Raw genomic sequence first — 19,852 nt, forward strand, 5'->3', positions numbered from 1 at the left:
GTACCAAAATGATTTGTTAAGTGGACCTTCAGTCCAAGTAGAGAGCTGTTGGTTACTGCCAGATAAGTGAGGCACTCATGCACCCTCGGGGCTATGGTGCCTTACCTGTTGTTACTGTGGTTCATAGGTAGACCTGTTGGTTGCTTCCCTCTGTTGGAAGCTTTCATGGCACATTCTGGTGCCTTGAAAGCTTGCCCTCAGAAAGGGACCTTTCAGGTTAGTTCCAACTGGGCCCTATGTCTGAAGTGTATAGTATCTATAGCAATAGGAATTTACCTCTGGGAGCTAGGAAGTCAAGGGCAATAGCCAATAATAGCCTATAATGCTGGCAGTCTCTTGGACAACACTGACCAACAACTCAAAGGCTTCTAGTTCCCACTGTTAGGTATTTTGTTAGGCAGATAATTATATAGTATGAGCACCTTTCAGACCTCCTTACTCCCTCTTTCTGTATTTATCTCCCCTGCTCCCAATTAGAGCCCTCCCCCACTTTTCCCATTTTCACTTTTAGGTAGCTTGTACCCTGCTTCTACCCTCCCTTGTTCCCTTACCCCTGAAATGATCCTTTTCCTCTGCCTGGTTTCTGTAGCTTACTCCAGGTCATGCACTCATGTTTGAAGATTGGAGCTAGGAGAGGTGTTCTTTTGAGTCTTCACCTCTTTCTTCATGTGATCCACAGTGTAAGGCAGGGCATTTTCCTGCCTACACATACATGGTACTTTCTCAAAATTTGTCTTCTAAAACACAAAAGCTTTATGCTTTTCTTCCAGGTTTGCATCTGCTGTCTGATAGCGTTCTGTGGGAATGACTATTTTCTCCTTCGATACAGCAGCAGTGAGACTCAGGATTGCACGGCATATTCTGGTGCTGGGAGAGAATGCTGTGCTTTCAGCCCTGCAGTCAGTGGCTCCTTTAGGCTGCCTGGTGCAGCTCTGTTGTAGTGAGTGGTCCTGTGTTACAGCTGTGCACTGTTTACATTCAAGAACAGAATTGGGAACTCGGGTAAAACTTGCCCTTCCTAGTTTAACAAAACAAGCTTTCAACTGTAATGTGGAGGAACTCTGGTAAAGATACAGTGGGGAAGGGAAGGATTCGCATGCTGTACTCAGAGTTCAGTAGTTTGTTGCTCAACTCAAATCCTGCTTTTCTTTTGGTCGTTCAGAACCCTGATGTTGGTTTGAAGCCTGTGTGGTATAGTCCGAAGGTTTTCATAGAAGGAGCCGATGCAGAGACTTTCTCGGAGGGTGAGATGGTCACATTTATAAACTGGGGCAACATCAACATTACTAAAATACACAAGTAAGAGTTTTATTTAGTTTTCAACTGTGTGGGGAAAAGTCTTTGAATTTTATTTCTGTATTAAACATTAACTAATTCAGACCCTGGCTGGTGTCCTTGACACTGGTTCTGCTGACTGGTAAATTTGCCCAGATGGAGACACTGGAAGTTTGGTGTTTAGATTTAGGTGTTTTTATTTTTGTCTTTGAGTATTTTCTACATGAATGTATGTGCAGCGTGTGGTGCTTTGTGCCCCCAGAAGTCAGGAGAGGGCATCAGGTGATCTGTAACTAGAGTTACAGCTGGTTCTGAGCTGCTGTGTGTTCACAGTAGGTTTCTTGTTTGTTACAGAGCCTTTTGATAGCATCTCATTCAGTAATTGCTGAAGGATCCTTTGGATAGGATTTATATATGTAATCTTTATATATTTTATCTTTAGTTAAACATTTATAGTAGATTAGCCAATGTTAATGATGAACTTTACTTTTCTAGTATATATTATGTTCTACAGGTTTTCAGATTATTTAAATGTACCATGTTTAAGATTTGTGTGAGTTCTGAAATCTTAATTATGTGGTCATTATCATATAGTTGCCTGTACTTGTTAATTATGTGGTCATTGTCATACACTTGCCTGTAATTGTTAACTTAGCATTGCAGGTTTATAGTGCTTAGTAGTGCAGGTGATTTTAAATTCCTAAGTGTGTTTGTATTCTTCAGCAGCTGTGTGCACATCTGAGCTCCAGCACATTAGTAGTTTTCTGACAGTAGTTTGTTTCATCCATATGACTAATGTCTGTCAGACATGCATTAAAAATTAAGATAGATGTTTGAGTTTTTCCAAAGAGGAGAATTCTTCCATTTACTACAGAGTAAAACATTTCTAGCATTTTACTTTCATTCCTTTGAATTCTTTTTGATCTTTTATGTAGAAATGCAGATGGAAAAATTACATCTCTGGATGCAAAATTGAATTTGGAAAATAAAGACTACAAGAAAACAACCAAGATCACTTGGCTTGCCGAGACCTCACACGCTCTCCCCATCCCAGCAGTCTGTGTCACTTACGAGCATTTGATCACAAAGCCAGTGTTAGGGAAGGACGAGGACTTCAAGCAGTACGTCAACAAGGACAGCAAGGTACCTGAAGACACCAGACCTCATCCTTTCTTACACAAACTCTAGCATTTGGAAAGCTAATTTTCAATGTTTTAGTTTCTTAGCCTAAATCGAAGGGCTTGTAGATTTTTATTTCAATATAAAGATGTACCTGGGCCTGATGGCTCATGCCAGTAGTCCCAGCATTTAGGGGTTTGAGGCAGGAAGATCATGAATTGATGGGCAGCCTGGGCTACAAAGTTATATTGTCTCCAAAAGCAAATGTGTAGCTCAGTGGCAGAGCATTCTCCTAGCGTGCACAAGGCTCTGGTTCAGCTCCACACTGACACAAAATAAGTGGAAACAAACTAAAGAGTAATGGTCCCATTCTTAAATGACAGGTGAAATACTGTCCCCCAGTTCAGTAATCTGCTTGAAGATGCAGTAAAGAGGTGGATTAGACCTGTGGCTCCTGCTTACAGAGCCTTTGAGTGTCGCTATACTCTTCGATTGCATTTCATAGTTATGGTCGAAGCTTCTTTTCACAGGACTGCCAGTCAAATTATGTACAAGGTTTCCTAGAGCTGCTCAGTTCTTCTCTGTTACTTTTTAAAAATGAGATGAATGTGCTTGTCTGTAATCCTAGCATTCTGGGGCTGAGTCAGGAAGATTGCTAGCTCCAGGTTAAACATGGTTTCATGGTGAGATGTCACAAAATAAAACAAAAACCAAACAATCAAAATACTTAAGTATACATTCGCACACCAACATTTTTATACGTGTTGTATGGATCCAACTCAGGTTCTTATGCTTTCAAAGCAAAGGCTGAACGGTTCTGTTTCAAGTGTGCATATTCTAGCTGTTGGAATACTGCTGCATTTTACAGTTACCGCAGTGCTCTACTTTGAGAAATTACATTTGGTTCTTTATCATCTTCACAGCATGAGGAACTAATGCTAGGGGATCCCTGACTTAAGGATTTGAAAAAAGGTGATATTATACAACTGCAGAGAAGAGGATTCTTCATATGTGACCAACCCTATGAACCAGTTAGGTAAATATTGTGTGCTTTTGTGTTTGTTTTGGTGGTGTTGAGGTTTGAGTCCACAGTCTCACAAGCAAGCACTCTACCCCAGCTGTCTTTTAGGTAAATAAATGTAACATTGAAACAAAATCTTTGACATCTCACAGTGAATAATTTAGAAGTTGGACTTGACTAAAATACTGTGCCTGATAAATTTCTGCTCAGCATAATTTAGTATTCTATATTTAATATTTCAGATTTGAGTAATTTAGTAAGCAACACACCCTGGGCGTTAGTAAGTCATTCATTTCTAAAGTGAAACAGCTTGCAGTCCCCCATGAGATGTGAACAGGTCTAAGCCATGTGCCGGAAGCAGTGAGATGTTGAAAACAATGCCCTTCCCTCCCCCAAAGATATTGGAAGGAATGCGTGTATGGGTTGATGACCTGATGTGGTTTTGTGCTGTTCTGAGCCAGCAGGGCCAGGAAAACTCCCATGGCTGTAGAGGAGGAGCTTGTTCAGGACTCCTTAGGTTAGATTCTCAGGTCAGACTAGACCTCTTTTGCATTATTACAGGAGAGGCCAAAAAAGCCATGCCCTCTCTTAGATTCGTGGCTTTGCAACAAGAATGCAATGTAATTTGAAAAGTGTTAACTGTATGTGTCATTGAATTCATCTAGTAATTCAGTTTTAATTGCTGTTTAGATAATTTTGTTCGAATAAACTTTTGACTTTTTTTTAAGCCCATATAGTTGCAAAGAAGCCCCATGTATCTTGATATATATACCTGATGGGCACACAAAGGAAATGCCAACATCTGGATCAAAGGAAAAGACCAAAGTAGAAACCTCGAAAAAGGAGGTAAATGCTGACTCTTACAGAGAGCTCTGAAGTCTGTGAATATTTTATATCCCAAGGCTTAGAAATAATATGTTTCTTTAAGAGACGGTAGTTTTTCCTGCCTTTGAGATTCTGAGATTGAAGAAGATGCCAAGTGCTGCTTTTTACTTTGCTATTTGTTTCTATATCCTTTCCGGTAAGATTTCTTTTGTTTGGTTTGGTTTTATAGACAGGGTTTCTCCGGATAGCCGTGGCTGTTCAGGAACTCTCTCTATAGATTAGTCTAGCCTCGAACTCACAGAGATCCACTTGCCTCTGCCTCCTGAGTGCTGAGATTAAAGGTGTGCATCACCACCAACTGGTGAGAACACACTTTTTTAAAAACATAATTTCACTATACCAAAAAACTAAGCCTCAATCAACTGACAGAACATTTTTGGGGGATTCCCTCACACCTGCTCCCTCACACCCTGCTATAGATCTTCATTTTCCCACTCTCTTCTCTCTTCGTTCTTTTATTCTATTTTATTTTACATATATATTATATATACACACACACACATAAAATTTATTTTTGATGGGGTGTTTTTGAGACAGGGTTTCTCTGTGGTACTCACTCTGTAGATTAGGCTGGCCTCAAACTCACAGAACTGCCTGCCTCTGCCTCCTGAGTGCTGGGATTAAAGGCATCCTACCACCTCCCGGCTCTATTTTGTTTTTTAATAGGATTCTTGTTATTTGTACTTTTCCATTACACTGCCCTGTAGAGAAGAACTCCCTCCTGCCATTAAGGTTCTGAAAAAGGGAAGGGAAGTTACTATGGTGTGGGTGGTGGGAAAAGCTCCTTTGCCTTTTAAATGGTGAGTGTGAGCATTTTCTGTTTAATAATCTCTGGGAGTAAGGTCAGAAACCTGCCTGGCTGTGTAGTTTAAGGACATTCCAGGTGGAGATGCATGTCTTCTCTTCATCCAGAGTGGATTTGGAGATGGTGACAGATGGAGAGAAATAAAAAAATTGAGAAATATTTATGTCTTATTTATTAGTCATTTGAAAAAATTATGCATATAAATTGAAGAAAAGATTTAAATGTTTTGTTTTTAAATATTGATTTTATTCTTGAAATGCTATAGTAATTGAAAGAAACAGTAGTACTTTTATTTTTTTCTTGAACCTTGGACTCCGATTACACAGTGTGCTTATTTCCTGTCCATGTTGATTTTGTGCAGTATATGCATTTTATTTTATTTTTTTTTAAGTATTTACATTTTAAATACAGCAATTCAAATATATTTTGGTAGCTCTTACATCTTAAATTAACCCATTTCTATTAATCTGTATCACCATGAGGCTGTGACTTACCGGTGTCTGTCTCCTTCCTGGCTTCTCCTCGACTCTGCCTACTCTTTCTATGTAACTCTGGATTTTCCACCTGACTTTACTCTGCTGAGCCATTGGCTGAAACAGCTTCTTTATTAACCAATGATAATAAAACATATTCACAGCATACATAGGGGAATTCCACAACATTTGTGCTGTGGGAACTCCTTCAGCCAGTAGCCTTTAAGATACAGGCCCACTTTGTGTGTGGTCTCATGTGCTATACACACAGATAAAAAGCGTGCATGGGGCTCTTGGCTGCTGGGTTCAGTTCTAGTCCCCAGCGCTCGCAGAGGCCTGCGGATCACTACTCTTTCTGTGAGTTTATCCCCAGATAAATAAACCTTTGTTATACTCCATTCCGGGCTATTGTGGAGCCCTTTAGTATGTCAACACTCAGTACTGTAGTGAGAGATTTCTGTAGTCTTAATGGTTTCCTTTTGATGATCCTTGAAGATATTTGCCTCTAGTAAGAGACTGTTATTGTCAAAATTGAAGTCTGATCTAGGGTTTATTGGTAAATGATGTATGTGTGTATGTGTGTTCTTTCTTCAGCTCCCAGGTTCTAGGATTTTAAGTGTATGCTACCACATCTGATTCTCTCAGAGGATCTCAGTGAACTCTTTAGTAATAAGTAAATAACACTTATCTCAGCTTTTTAAAAATGTTAAAGATAATGCTAAGTGACTTTTTACAGATTTATTTCTATTTTCTCATCAGCCTAAATGGGTTAAATATACTTAACCTTTATAATAACATACATAGTTATTTTATATTGCATTTCTGGAATGTGTGGTAATGGTGGTTTATTTTTATTTATTTGTTTTGTTTATTTGAGACAGGGTTTCTTTGTGTAGCCTTGGCTGTCTTGGAACTAACTCTGTAGACCAGACTGGCCTCAAACTCACAGAAATCCACTTGCCTTTGCCTCCCAAGTGCTGGGATTAAAGGCGTGCACCACCACTGCTTGACCTGAATAATCTCTTTTATTCCACTAGGTACCGTGTGGTACGAGAAAGTACAAAATAATATTCTACTCAGAGACTCTGCCACATAGTTCTTAGACCAACATGGTAATAAATAAATAGCAGTTAGTATCCAGTTTAAGTCAGAACAGATCTGATAGCCCAGCGGTGACTTCTTGGCCTGAATGAATGCATTATACCTTTGGTCTTCTAACGAGAAGGATGCAGGTTCCTGTGGAACCTCTTACCTCCCTCGGTTTCCCTATCTTGAGAATGCTGTGATGACTGACTGACTGACTGTTCACCTCTCGCTTTGTCTACTGCTGCCATTTCTGTGGGGATAAGGCTTTTAGGTATGAGCTGGTTCATCTGAGCTTTTGAAAGAATTGAAATGAAAAGTTTGTATAAAATATGCTGAAATAATAAGTTGGTTATAAGCTTGGGAGAATGTTTGACATGGATTAATACTTTAATTTTGCTTTTCTGTATCCATAGACAAGCTCTGCTCCTAAAGAAAAAACAGTTCCCGCTGTGAGCAATACTAGTGCTGCCCCTGAGGATTCCGCCGTCCTTTACAACAGAGTGGCGGTTCAGGGGGATGTGGTTCGTGAATTGAAAGCCAAGAAGGCAGCAAAGGAAGATATAGACGCAGCTGTGAAACAGCTTTTGGCTTTAAAAGCTGAATATAAACAGAAGACTGGGCAAGAGTATAAACCTGGGAATCCCTGCACCGCAGCAGTACAGAGTGTTTGTACTAAGTCACCACCCAGCACTGTGGAAAACCCATCTCTATACGATAAAGTTGCTGCCCAAGGGGAAATAGTCCGGAAGCTGAAAGCAGAAAAGGCTCCTAAGGTCAGTGTGCTGGAGGCCAGAATGCATCATAAGCAGCCTGTGACTTCTGCTTCTGTTTGAACACAATCACCTTCCCATGGAACGGTTTGTAGGCTACCTGTTTAAATATTTTGACCTAGAAACCAACATTTATTATTGCCTGCTGTGCCAAGACTGAAAGTAAACTCACAGTTGAGACTAGAGAGATGACTCAGTGGTTAAGGGTGCATACTACTTTTACAGGCGATCAAGATGTGGCCTCCAGTGCTTACATCAGGTCGTTTAAAACTTCGATCCAGTGTCCCTGATGTCAGTGTGTACCTGCATGCATGTGCACATTCCTGTACACAGTTACATGCATACACTTAATTAAGAGGAAAATCTGTAGAAGGAAAAAGAAATTTAAATATTAAAGAAAAAAGAACCCTCACAGCTCATTGAAGTGAGAAACATTGGTAACAAGACAGACTCACTGAAACTGACAGGAGTGTAACCTGTGGTATTGTAGTCAAGAGTGATAGGAAGGAGAAGACAGTTCTTAAGTTAAAATATTCCTTGTAGGATAAGGGCATAACTCATTTTTTTTTTAAAACAAGGTCTCTATGTAACCCTGACTGTCCTAGAATTTATTATGTAGATCAGGCTGGCCTTGAATTCACAGAGATTTGCCTGCCTCTGCTTCTGGGGTGCTGAGATTAAAGGCATAGGCCACCACACATGGAGGTATCACTCAGTTTAGAGTCTGTGTTTAGTAAGTATGAAGCTTGGGTTGATCCACAGCATAGCACACACATACATTTCTGAGGTAGTAGGAACCTTTTACAGATGACAGAGTTCACAAAGGGGAGGTTTGACTATGGAAATGTGGTTCTTAACCCTATGTGCTTAGAAATTTTAGAAGTCTTGTTAAAGCACAAGGACCGTGGCCTCTCTCCTTTGAGCTTCAGGAAGCCCGGGATGTGCAGAACGATACCCTCCGTCTTCCGTAGTATTTGTTATGTTTCTCGTCTTCCACCAGATTACCTGACAGGCAGTGTAAGGAGAACGGTTTATTCTCACCCACAGTTCAGGGGCTGTGGTACATCATGGGTAAGGTGTGGAGGCAAGAGTGTCTCACACAAGTGAGGGCAGGAATTTATTCATGCCTTGGTGGACTAGGACGCAGATAAAGGAGAATGCAGGCATTGATCTGACTTCCCCTCTTTCTTCTCTTAATTTATTCTGGGCCCCCAAAGGTGGGATGGTACCACCCATCTCAGCATAGATTTCCTTCAGTTAACCCTCTCTGTGAACACTGTACAGACACATCCACAGGTGTGTCTCCTAGGTGATTCTAATCCAGTTAGGTTGACAACGAAGAGTAACCCTCACATGTCCAAATAGTTGTTCAGGTGGTGCTGGTGCTACTGGCCCAGGGAGTAAAGAAAGCCACTATGCCTGGCTTCGGGGTTTTACTTACTTACTTACTTACTTACTTATTTATTTATGTTTTTGTTTTTTGTTTATATGGCAAGTATTTCCGATTTCCTCTGATCAAAAGTTCTTTGAGACGTGCCATCAGCAGCCTTAGCCAATCACAGAGTAGAACCATGTGACTCATCCACCCTTCAGATAGCCCTGAAAATAACAGATACAGTATACGATATTCTGTCTGTGTGTATGCCTTCAGGCCAGAAGAGGGCACCAGACCCCATTACAGATAGTTGTGAGCCACCATGTTGTTGCTGGGAATTGAACTCAGGACCTTTGGAAGAGCAGGCAATGCTCTTAACCTCTGAGCCATCTCTCCAGCCCCAAAATAACAGGTTTTTAAACTGGCCATTAAACTTGACTATGAGGCTGTATCAACCTGAGTGGATATGTGATCCTTGGCACCAGTGATGTGGTTGCTGGGAGAACTGAGGGAAGAAGGCACAGTTTGGGGAATGGAGAAGGGAAGGGTGGGTGGAGAGGAGGGAAAGAGTAGGAGGGACAGGTGGGGTCCGGTGGAGGTGTAAGCATGGGCCTGAAGGCAGTCAACATTTCAGAGGCAGGTACGAGACCACAAACTCTCCAGCATTCTGCATGTCAAGGCTGTGCCTGAGTCTTCCAGGTCCAGCACAGCACAGATGGTTCTTTTTAAAATTTAGAAAAATTACTTTTATTAATTATGTATTTAGTGTCTGAAAGACTTTCTAATATGACAACCATAATATGGCAAAGGCTTTATGAAGCACTAAACTTTAGATTCTGCTGCCCAGTTTAGCAAACTATGAAATGTTATTGGAACACCGCCAGCCATACTTGGTAGTCTGTGTTGTCTGTCTGTTCCATGCTGTAGATGTAGTTGGGTAGTTGAAATTTAGATTCACAGATCCTGATCCCTACCCTGGAGGAGAGGGTATTGAAGGTTTACATTGCTAATAGTTTTTACAGACTAATCCTGGGCTCTGTGCAGTGCTGTATCAGCTGGTGAAGTCATGACTCCCTTGGGGCAATTTCTTCTTTGGCAGTTCAATTAAGTACAGATTTCTAATTACTATTTTTAAAAATCCTGTAACCTTTTAGTTTGTTAATCTCAGTATCTTCTATACATGGGCCACAAGCTTCAGCATGCCCACCCCTTCAGTCGGAAACATCACTGGTTTTAATTACCATTCCTTCCTACCCAGCAAGTGCAAGCCTCTGCTTTGGGAAGTTATTACTGGCATGTGTATTTCTCGCTTACATGTGCTAAGGAGAGAGATGATTTTTTTTTTAGAGCAAAAATTGGGTGTCCTAGCTAATTTGAAAAGTACTCTTAGCATCTAAATAGCTAAGTGAAGTAGATTTTTCTTTTTGATGTTCACACCATTCTCCATGTTGAAATGCTTCCATCTAGTGGCTGCTGCAGAAATTGCTCTTCATGTATTTGCATTCCAAATGGAACCAGATGAGCACCTCTATTTTTCTTCACCTCCCAATCTTGAATTACAATTTTAGGATTACTTTTGCGTACCTCAGATGCAATCTGAAACCTTTAGAGAAATTTTGTGTGGATTGTTTATAATGTTATTAATCCACATTGATGACTATGTAAAATTTTATGTGTGTATTCCATATTTCATAAACTCAAAATAATCTTTGTCCATTAAGAATTTAGCTGGGTGGTGGTGGCACACACCTTTAATCCCAGTACTCTGAGTTCAAGGCAACCCTGGACTATAAGAGCTAGTTCCAGGACAGGCTCCAAAGCTACAGAGAAACCCTGTCTTGAAAATAAAATAAAATAAAATAAAATAAAACCCCCCCCCCCAAGAAAACAACAACAAAAAGAACACTATTAGCTTTGGATACTTAGTATCTTGTTCCAAGAAGTAAGTACTTCATACAGTTTCACTTAGCAAATTCCTTTTAATCCAGAAAAAAATTTAAAAGGTTACTTTCCTCATCCTTTACTTGTACATATGTATTGCCAGAGACACACTCAAGTAATATGCAATATATGTGTTCGTGTATGGTGTGCATGTGTGTGAAGATGTGTGCTTGCCAAATGTTGATAGAAGCTTCCTCTGTCTGTGTCTGCCTCATTATTTAAGGCAGGGACCCGCTAAAGCTGGAGCTCACTGTTTGGGCTGGACTGTCTGGCTAGCAAGCTACTCTTGCACACTCAGATCATTGTTCCATGTACGTGTGATGTCATGAAGACTGTAGTCGGGATCACAAGATACCACGATTTCTGTCGACCTCTTACCAAGTAACTTTGGACTGGTTTCTGCGATTTGGTGCTTCTGTAAAATATAGATGAGGATGAGTATTTTGAGAATTAAGTAAGACAGTCCTTACAAAGTGCTTAGCATAGAGTAAATAGGTATTGAAAGGAGGAATTTTTTTTGTTAATAATTCTAATTTCCCTCGAGAAACTTATAGGTACTAAGTCATCAGGGAAATTTGCGTAGTGATTGATAGAGTTTTGTTCTTATTTTGGGAGTATGTATTATTATACATGTAATCTTGTTAGAATAGAATATCTTATTCAATAATGTAATAGGTTGTTTACCTTAATTTTCTCTTCTGTAATATTTCAAATTTATGTTGTCAAACAAGGAATTTTTCATTATGAAACTGTACCATTTGACTTCAAACTCAAGTGAATGTTTAACTTTATTTTACACATGTGCCTGTGTGTGTGTGTAGGGCATATGTGGAAGTCAGGGACAACTGTGGGAGTCAGTTCTCCCTTCGGACAAACTTGGGTCACGAACATTTCAAAAAGTATTTTGTACACGTATTTACAAGGATGTCCCTTTTTTCTCTTCTCAAGGTTTCATTCTTTTTTTTTTTAGCTGACGGTACCCCCACCTTTCTTCTGCCCTTCCTTCTGTCCCTCTCCCTGATTCTCATTTTCTTTCCGTCCTCCTTTAACTGTGACTTTTTAAAAAAGAACTTCTATTGGGAAATAACTCTTAGTTCTAAAGTAATAGCAACAAGAGTCAGGTTGGAATACAGACTCTTCTCCAATCTTCTTTTTGTTCACCCCCACCCCCTTTTTCCGGAGTCGCACTGTGTAGCCCAGACTGATCTTGAACTCAGGATCCTTCTGCCTCAGCACTGCTGGTCTGGAATTATGATCGTCCACCAAAACATCTAGATTTGCACACCTTTCGTTCCTGAGATGTCAGACTGTAGCGTGTATAGGCAGGAAAGCACAGTAGCCCGAGAAAAGGGGAATGGCCAGCTCCTGAACCAGGTTCCTTACGGTTGCTCTACTCCTGCTCCTGCATGGCTGTGAGCCAGTCTTGAGTGTGCTCCCTCGCTCCTGTCACAATGCACTGACTGTTCCCCTGTGCAGAGGTGTGAGTGGCTCTCAGTCAGGTGCTAATTTGTGATTGTATTTTAAGGTCAGGCATCCAGCCTGAGTTTTCCCTGTGCTGCTGTCTTCTGTGGTAGAGTGTTAAGTATCTCCTTGCTGAGGGTTTCATCTGAAGCGTGAACCTAATTAGCCTTAACAATAAAAACCTGTAGTCAGATAGCGAGGGTGAAAGCTGAAAGATCAGAGAAGCAGGGCAGCAGTACCAGAGACTTCTTACTTTTATGCATCTTCAGACTGAATGGGGCCTATCTGTCTCTCTCCTGTCTCCACCTCTCAATGCTGGGATTAAAGGCATTGATCCAAGTGATGGGATCAAAGGTGTGAGCCATCATTTTCCAACTCAGTTTCTCTTTTAGACTGGTTCAATCTCGTCCCTTGAACTCCTAATCTTCCTGCTTCCTTCCAAGTGCTGGGATTAAAGGTGTGTGCCACTACTGCCTGGCCTCTATGGTTAACTAGTGGGTAGCTCTGCTCTCTGATCTCCAGGCAAGCTTTATTTGTCAGAACACAAAATATCACACAACAGTCATCCTTTCTGTTTTTGTTGAATTATCAGATACTGAAATGTACAGCTATTTATGTAACTTAAAACTTCAACATACTTTTTTCATTTCTTTTTAGTTTTTGAAAGTGGTCTGTGGAGACTGGTTTCAGAACTCAATCAGATAACTAAACCAAAGGGTGCCCAAATCCCTTATATAAAGTTGTGTGGTATTTCCATACTGTCTCTTCATTTCCTTCTATGTATTTGTGTGCTTAGAATCCTAGCTGCATTACTTGCAGTACCTAAAGTAAATAGTTGTCCAGTTTAGGAAACAATCATGAGGCATCTGAACATTTTCAGACTAGAGCAGTGTTTTGCCACATGCATCTTTTAAAATAGAAAGTATATTTTGCTCAACGGAGTCTTTGAAAGGCTTTTAGGAAGAAATTATTAGTCCAGGTTTTTTTCTTTACTTGCCCACTTTTTTTTTTTTTTTTTTTTTTTTTGTGGGAGTACATGTTATGATGCAATTCTTGTTTTTCAAATAGTTTCGGTCTTTGAGTACTTGACTGTCTGGCCAGAATGGCTAAGTACACTTGGATAATGATCAAAGGCTTTGAAATGGCATTGCAGTAGTCATAGATGTTGCGAAATACTTCCCCTCCTCTTTATTTTCAGGCTAAAATAAATGAAGCCGTGGAATGCTTGCTGTCCCTGAAAGCTGAGTATAAGGAAAAGACTGGGAAGGAGTATGTGCCTGGTCAGCCCCAAATGTCCCAGAAGTCACAGTCAAGTGCTGTCAGCGGTGCTGAGCCTGCCGGCCCAGAGACGCCAGAAGCCAAAGGTCTGTTTGACAGAGTGGCTTGTCAGGGAGAAGTAGTTCGGAAACTGAAAGCCGAAAAGGCCTCTAAGGTCAGTGTGGGGTTTTCTTTGTGTGGTCCTGTGTTTTACTGAATTTCTATACCATGTGTAGCTAGTGGCTGCTGTTCAGACAGTGCTATGTGCAGATCATCTATTTCTGTCCTCTAGGCTGGTCTTGTCCCTTTTATGTTCTTCTGTTTATTTTCTTAGTATATTTTAGCATTTTGTGTCTGCATCGCTTGCCTTTAATTAATTGTGTGTAAGCCTCGTAAATGTGGGTGTGGTATTTGTTAACGTGTGCCAAGACAGTAATTTTCACTGCATGTTGTACTCCTCTGTCCCTCTTTGTTACATTAAAGGATCAAGTAGATTCAGCTGTACAAGAACTCCTTCAGCTGAAGGCACAGTACAAGTCGCTGACAGGAGTTGAGTATAAGCCTGTATCTGCTGCTGGGTCTGAAGACAGAGATAAGAAGAAGAAAGAAAAAGAAAATAAATCTGAAAAGCAGAATAAGCCTCAGAAACAAAATGATGGCCCAGGGAAAGACTCTTCCAAAAGCCAGGGCAACGGACTGTCACCGAGTGGAGCAGGAGAAGGGCAGGGGCCTAAGAAACAGACCAGGTATTAACTGTTTCCGTGTGAATTCAGTTCTCAGCAGAGTTTTTTAGAATAAGCAGATTGTGGTGTGTTAGCATCAGGACAGAAGGCTCATACTCTAATACCAGCAGATAGCTCCTATTTAAGGTAACAGTAGGAAGCGCACCATCTGCTCACTCCATGTGCTTTTCACCTGTCTGGTTTCCAGGGAGATGAGCTGGTCACCGCTGTCTCAGTTTGAGTTTTTGTCTTACTGTTCTGTTGCTGTGAAGAGACACCATGATGGGCAGATTACAGAAGGAAGAGTTAGAGTTAGAGTCCATGCCCACCTCTGTAGGGAGCATGGTAGCAGGCAGTCAGGCAGGCATGATGTTGAGCAGGAGTTAGGAGCTCACATCTGATCTCAGAGCAGAATGAGAAGGAGACTGGGCCTAGCGTGGGCTTTTGAAATCTCAGAGCCCAACACCAAGAACACACCCCCTCCAACAAGGTTACACCCCCTAATCCTTCCCAAACAGTTCACCAACTGAGAACCAAACATTTAAATAGTTGAGCCTGTGGGCTGCTTAGCCTTTGGAGTCTAGACAAGCAGTGCAGAGTGAAGAAAGCTCCGCAGTCTGAAGCAGTTGTGATTGCAGATGTACTAGGTAAAGAGTGCTAAACTAGTGGAGACATTGCTTTGTGGGGCTTTTTTCCCCAAATGAAAGTTTTTCATTAGAAGTAAATAAGAATTTTATTCCCAGTGGGATTTTGAAGTTGGTAGCTTAAATGTAAAACAGCAGGTTTAAAGACCAGGCAGTAGATTATCTGTCCTTTTCAGTGTTTTTCTGTTTGTTTGAACAATGTGACTCTCCTTCCAAAAGGATAGGCTAAAACTCTTGTGGTGGGCTTCCTGTCATAGCTTCCTAGAAGAAAATGCTGTTACTAAGGTAGTTCTGATTTTTAGATCTCTAGCTGAATGTCAAATTTAACTGCCTCTCATGTTCAGATACTATCTTCTTAGGGAATACTGCAGCAGCTCCTGGTTTACCATGAGATAGTGGACAAGAGGCTAGAGCCTATCTTCTCGCCTTCTGACTGCCCCTGTGTAGCCCTCAGTTTCACAAGGAGAAAAGAGAGCGAAGCCCCCAAAGCCTTGCTTGCAAGCTGGAAGCATGTGCTTCCTATAGAACACAGTTAATAGGCAGACCTTTTTCACTTTTGAGGGTGGGGACCTTGTCCTCCTATGTAGCTCAGGCTTGCCTTGAGAGCTCTTTCTGCCTCAGCCTTCCTGTTGAGGCACTATAGGTGTGCACACCCCATAACCAACTAACAGGTGGGATTGAGGAAAGAAGGATTGCCTGGAAGAGAGGCTGAGGGGTTGGCAGGAAACCGAGGGCCAAACAAAAGGGTCCTTCATTTCTAGGCACATATTCTATTAACTGCCAAGTACCAGCATTGGATTAATTGGGGTTTTCTTGTGTTGGTTTAATTTAAATGTTTACTTTTACAAACCTCCACCTCTACATCTTCTATTTAGTATGAAATATAGGTGTGTATACACTTATGTGTGAATATTCATTTATCTGTGTATGGTCAGTAGTTGCTGTTTTTTATTACTTTTTACATTTTATCTTTGATGAAACACTGATCTTTTTAGTTGTTATTATCACCTATGTTGAGCTGGGCAAATGCTCTTTAGTAGAGATTATATGTGAGTAGACTTTGTCTTTGCCAAATGTATTTTAATTGAAAAAGGATTTTATAATAAATAAATCAATTCTTTTAAAATTATAGTTTTAAACAGGTTTGGCCTTGGCAGTTTTCATGGACACCATCTGACCAGCCTTTGCAAGGCTCTTTTGATGCTGGGAGGTTGTGATGGCACACGCTCATGATCTCAGTACTTCACGGGCAGAGGCAAGAAAACTGTACAAGCTTGGGCCATTCCGATCTGTACATCAGGTTATTCTAGCCAAGCAGGGGCTGAAGAGTGAAACCTTCCCTGCGTTAAAAAACAAATATTGAATTACTTTCTAGATTAAAAACATTATTGTGGAAAGGAATAGAAAAGTAAATAAATATAAAAATGACTGAAAATTAAGAACTCCCTTTTTGAGCTTATATGCTTATTTCAGTTCCACCTGCTGTGGTTTGACTGTATCCCACAGCACACATGCTGGAACTTAGTCCTCCAGCTGGTGGAGATAATGGTATGTAAAGGGGGAGCATTTGCAGTAGTGATTAAGATAAGCCGAGGACAAGAAAATGGGGTCCAGTGATGGTGTTATAAGACAAAGGAAGAGTCATCGCAGCTTCCTAGTGTCCTGCTGTGTTGTGCCCAGCACAGTTATGCCTCTAGAGGGCCCTCTCCACCCACAGGACTGATGCTGGCATCGGCTGTTTGGGCTTCCAGCACCAGGAGCCAAGTAAGCTTCTGTTCTCTAGATGACCTATTCTCCAGTATAGAAAACAGACCGAGACAGCCTAAAAGCATTTGCTTGAATGAAGGATTCATGTTTCCTTTTGCATGTCTGCAGATTGGGTCTTGAAGCAAAAAAAGAAGAAAATCTTGCTGAATGGTACTCCCAAGTGAGTATGCTCTCAGGGGCTTTTATGTGCACATTTCTCAAGGTTAGCTTTATGTCCAGACTCTAAAGTCTAGGGAGAAAGGTAACTATAACAGTGTGACGTCCCCCATCCCACCGTGTGTGTGTTCGAGCATGTGTGTTTCAATGTGTATGTGCATAAAGGCATGTGGGTGTTACCCTCAGAAAAGCCACCTCCTTTGAGACAAGGTCTCTCTTTGGCCTGGACTCACTAGTTAGGGTAGGCTGGCTGGCCAGTGCACCCCAGAGACCCTCTTATCTCTGTTCCAAGTGCACATCTCAGCACTACACCTGACATTTTAGGGGTCTGGGGATCAGTCTTCATAAGTGGAAGGCAGACATTTTACCTACTCCCTTGCCATCTCCCATGATGCCCACTATAATAATATCATGTCAGGTGTAGTGGGATACCAACGTGACCCAATACTTGTAAGATGAAGGCAAGAGAGTTTAAATTCCAGGCTAGCTGGCCTACACAGTGAAACTGTCTCAAAATAAAATGTAAAAATAAAAGAAGGCTAAGGGTGTAGCTCAGTGATAAGTCTGCAGACTTTAGAGTCCTGTAAAGCCAGGCATGATGGCACACACCTGTAATTCCAGCATTTGGGAGGTAGGGGCAGGAGGTCTCTGAGTTCAAGGTCAGTCTGGTCTACAAAGTTCAGGACAGCCTGGGCTACACAGAGAAACCCTGTTTTGAAAAACACAAACAGTCTGCTGCGTCTACAGACAGGAGCTTTGATTACCACACTTGCCTTTCTTGCCTTTGCGTTAGAATACTGGTTCAGTTTGCAGGCTTTTCTCTTTCAAAGGTCATCACAAAGTCAGAGATGATTGAATACTACGATGTGAGTGGCTGCTATATTCTCCGTCCCTGGTCGTACTCCATTTGGGAATTCATTAAGGACTTCTTCGATGCTGAGATCAAGAAGCTGGGTGTGGAGAACTGCTACTTCCCCATATTTGTGTCTCAGGCTGCGCTAGAGAAAGAGAAGAATCATATCGAAGACTTTGCCCCTGAGGTACATTGAAAAAGATGAGCTTTTCCTTTTTGCAGTTTTCTCTTATAAATTTGAAATTATATCTCAGTAGAGTTTAACAACCAACTAAGAGAAATTTGGGGCGATTACTTTTCTTTATAATGTCCTATTTCTTCCATCCTCATGGCATGTTTAGTTGTTAGTCACGTCCTCTGACTGAATGACTTGTCCCTTCCCTTCTAGTAAAAGCAGCAAGCATTTGATATATACTTATGCTCTTCAAAATTGCTATTAAAACTGTCTACATAATTTTTATCTTCCTAGGTTGCTTGGGTTACGAGGTCTGGTAAGACAGAGTTGGCAGAGCCGATTGCCATCCGCCCTACCAGTGAAACAGGTGAGAGCTGGTGTGGGCCCTGGGGAAGCTCACTGAGCTGTGGGGGCTGCAGCTGCGTCTTAGTGTTTCTGCTAAGTTCCTTCCTGGCAAAGCAGAACTCACTGAAAGATGAAGGCAGATGAAAGTTTATGTTACATAGATTTTGTGTTAAGCCATTTCATTACAGAGTTCTTTATCAGCAGGATGTAAGTCTCTCTGTCCGTCTTCTTGTTTTTATACAGTAAGCCATGAATTCATAGGGAATGACTCTAGCTTCGCGTGCGTGTGGCTAAAGGGACAGTGCCGTGTTTCCTAAAAAGCCTAGAGGGCATACAGTGGGTTCCTCTCCTCTTCCCTTTGCGGCTTTCGTTTGGCAAGTTACCGGACAATGGCTGCCGTGGCTGAAGACAGTTTTTCTTTTTTTAAACAGCATCTATTTTTGTCCAGTGTTCCAACTTTTCAGAGGGAATTCTTTTGGATTCTTCTTGGGATTGATTATAAAATTGTAAATGATGACTGTTATTCATTTTTTAATATTTATTATCTACATTAGATTTCTATTTCTGTAGAGTTTTTTTGTTTGTTTTTGAGACCGAGTCTCACATCCAGCTCTCGCTGACCTGGAACCTGGTATTTAGATCAGGCTAACCTGAACTCACAGAGAGCTGATTCCCAGGTGCTGGGTTTAAAGGTGTACCCAAGCTCAACTTCACCTAGGGTTTTCAGAAGGCTTTTGTGGGCATGTTGTGTTGTTCCCCTACCATGGGAGGGCAGAGGCAGCCATCAGATGATGAATGGTTTCCCTGAAACTACACTTAGTGAATGGACGTGCTACCCGGGTCTGAGGGTTTGGACTTGGTGGCATCCTGCAGTGATTACCTATCTTCAAAGTTAGTGTGCTCATTATCTGCTACTTCTAGTATGTTTGGGTATTTGCACTTTTGACATTATGACTTTAGTCATTTTTGTTTGTTTTTGTTTTTTTCTCATAGTACATTAGTAGTTTTGTTTTACTGGTTGTATGTTGTAGGCAAGACAAGTCATAGTTCCTGGCAAGAGTGTTCTTTGTTGGATGGGTAATCTGTGAATCTAACAAATTCTGATTCTGATACATAGCTGATTTCAGGAATAACATTAGCATCTTTAAATTTGATAATGAGATCTGTGAGCCAAAGGAGAGTATAAAATAAGATAAAGAATGAAAGTAATTTTACATAGAACACGGAGTGTACTGGATAGAATATGGAAACGACACTTACATGCAAATAGGTGAAACACACAAAGTATGATCATGTTAAGTAGATTTGTCTATCTTCAGGGTTATGCTTTATGAACTAGATAACAGTATCATTTCATGAATCATCACGGGATGCTGGGACAAGCACACTTTAACCCTTTAATTCATATTGTTACATGGTGAATTTAAATCTTGTCAGTCTTAAGGAAGAAATCAAGTCATAAGTGTCTTTATTTTCTTGACTTTCAGTAATGTATCCTGCATATGCAAAATGGGTGCAGTCCCACAGAGACCTGCCCGTCAGGCTCAACCAGTGGTGCAATGTGGTGGTAGGTGCCCGAGTGTGTCCGTCGCTTTTAGAGCATGCTTTCTTTCCTTTGAGTGTGAAGCAGTTTTCAAAAGGTTTTGGACCACAAAATTTGTTTTGATTATTAATCATGTAAAGTTGCTAATGAAAACTAGTGGGTTTTTTTTGTTTGTTTGT

General features: G+C 41.0%; 1 protein-coding gene across 1 annotated transcript in view; it reads left to right on the plus strand.

Moving 5' to 3' along the window:
• The window catches only part of Eprs1 (glutamyl-prolyl-tRNA synthetase 1), a 67,178-nt gene that overhangs the window by 33,618 nt on the left and 13,708 nt on the right, over nucleotides 1-19,852 (plus strand). The window contains 11 exon segments of the mRNA XM_050148164.1: nucleotides 1,163-1,299; nucleotides 2,211-2,418; nucleotides 3,318-3,430; nucleotides 4,144-4,261; nucleotides 7,078-7,437; nucleotides 13,410-13,643; nucleotides 13,952-14,214; nucleotides 16,710-16,761; nucleotides 17,588-17,797; nucleotides 18,080-18,152; nucleotides 19,618-19,697. Of these exon segments, the coding sequence (XP_050004121.1) occupies nucleotides 1,163-1,299; nucleotides 2,211-2,418; nucleotides 3,318-3,430; nucleotides 4,144-4,261; nucleotides 7,078-7,437; nucleotides 13,410-13,643; nucleotides 13,952-14,214; nucleotides 16,710-16,761; nucleotides 17,588-17,797; nucleotides 18,080-18,152; nucleotides 19,618-19,697 (1,848 nt within the window).

Source organism: Alexandromys fortis, unplaced genomic scaffold, assembly GCF_014885135.2.
Source record: "Alexandromys fortis isolate MF-2015 unplaced genomic scaffold, M_Fortis_MF-2015_v1.1 scaffold_62, whole genome shotgun sequence".
Taxonomy (NCBI): domain Eukaryota; kingdom Metazoa; phylum Chordata; class Mammalia; order Rodentia; family Cricetidae; genus Alexandromys; species Alexandromys fortis.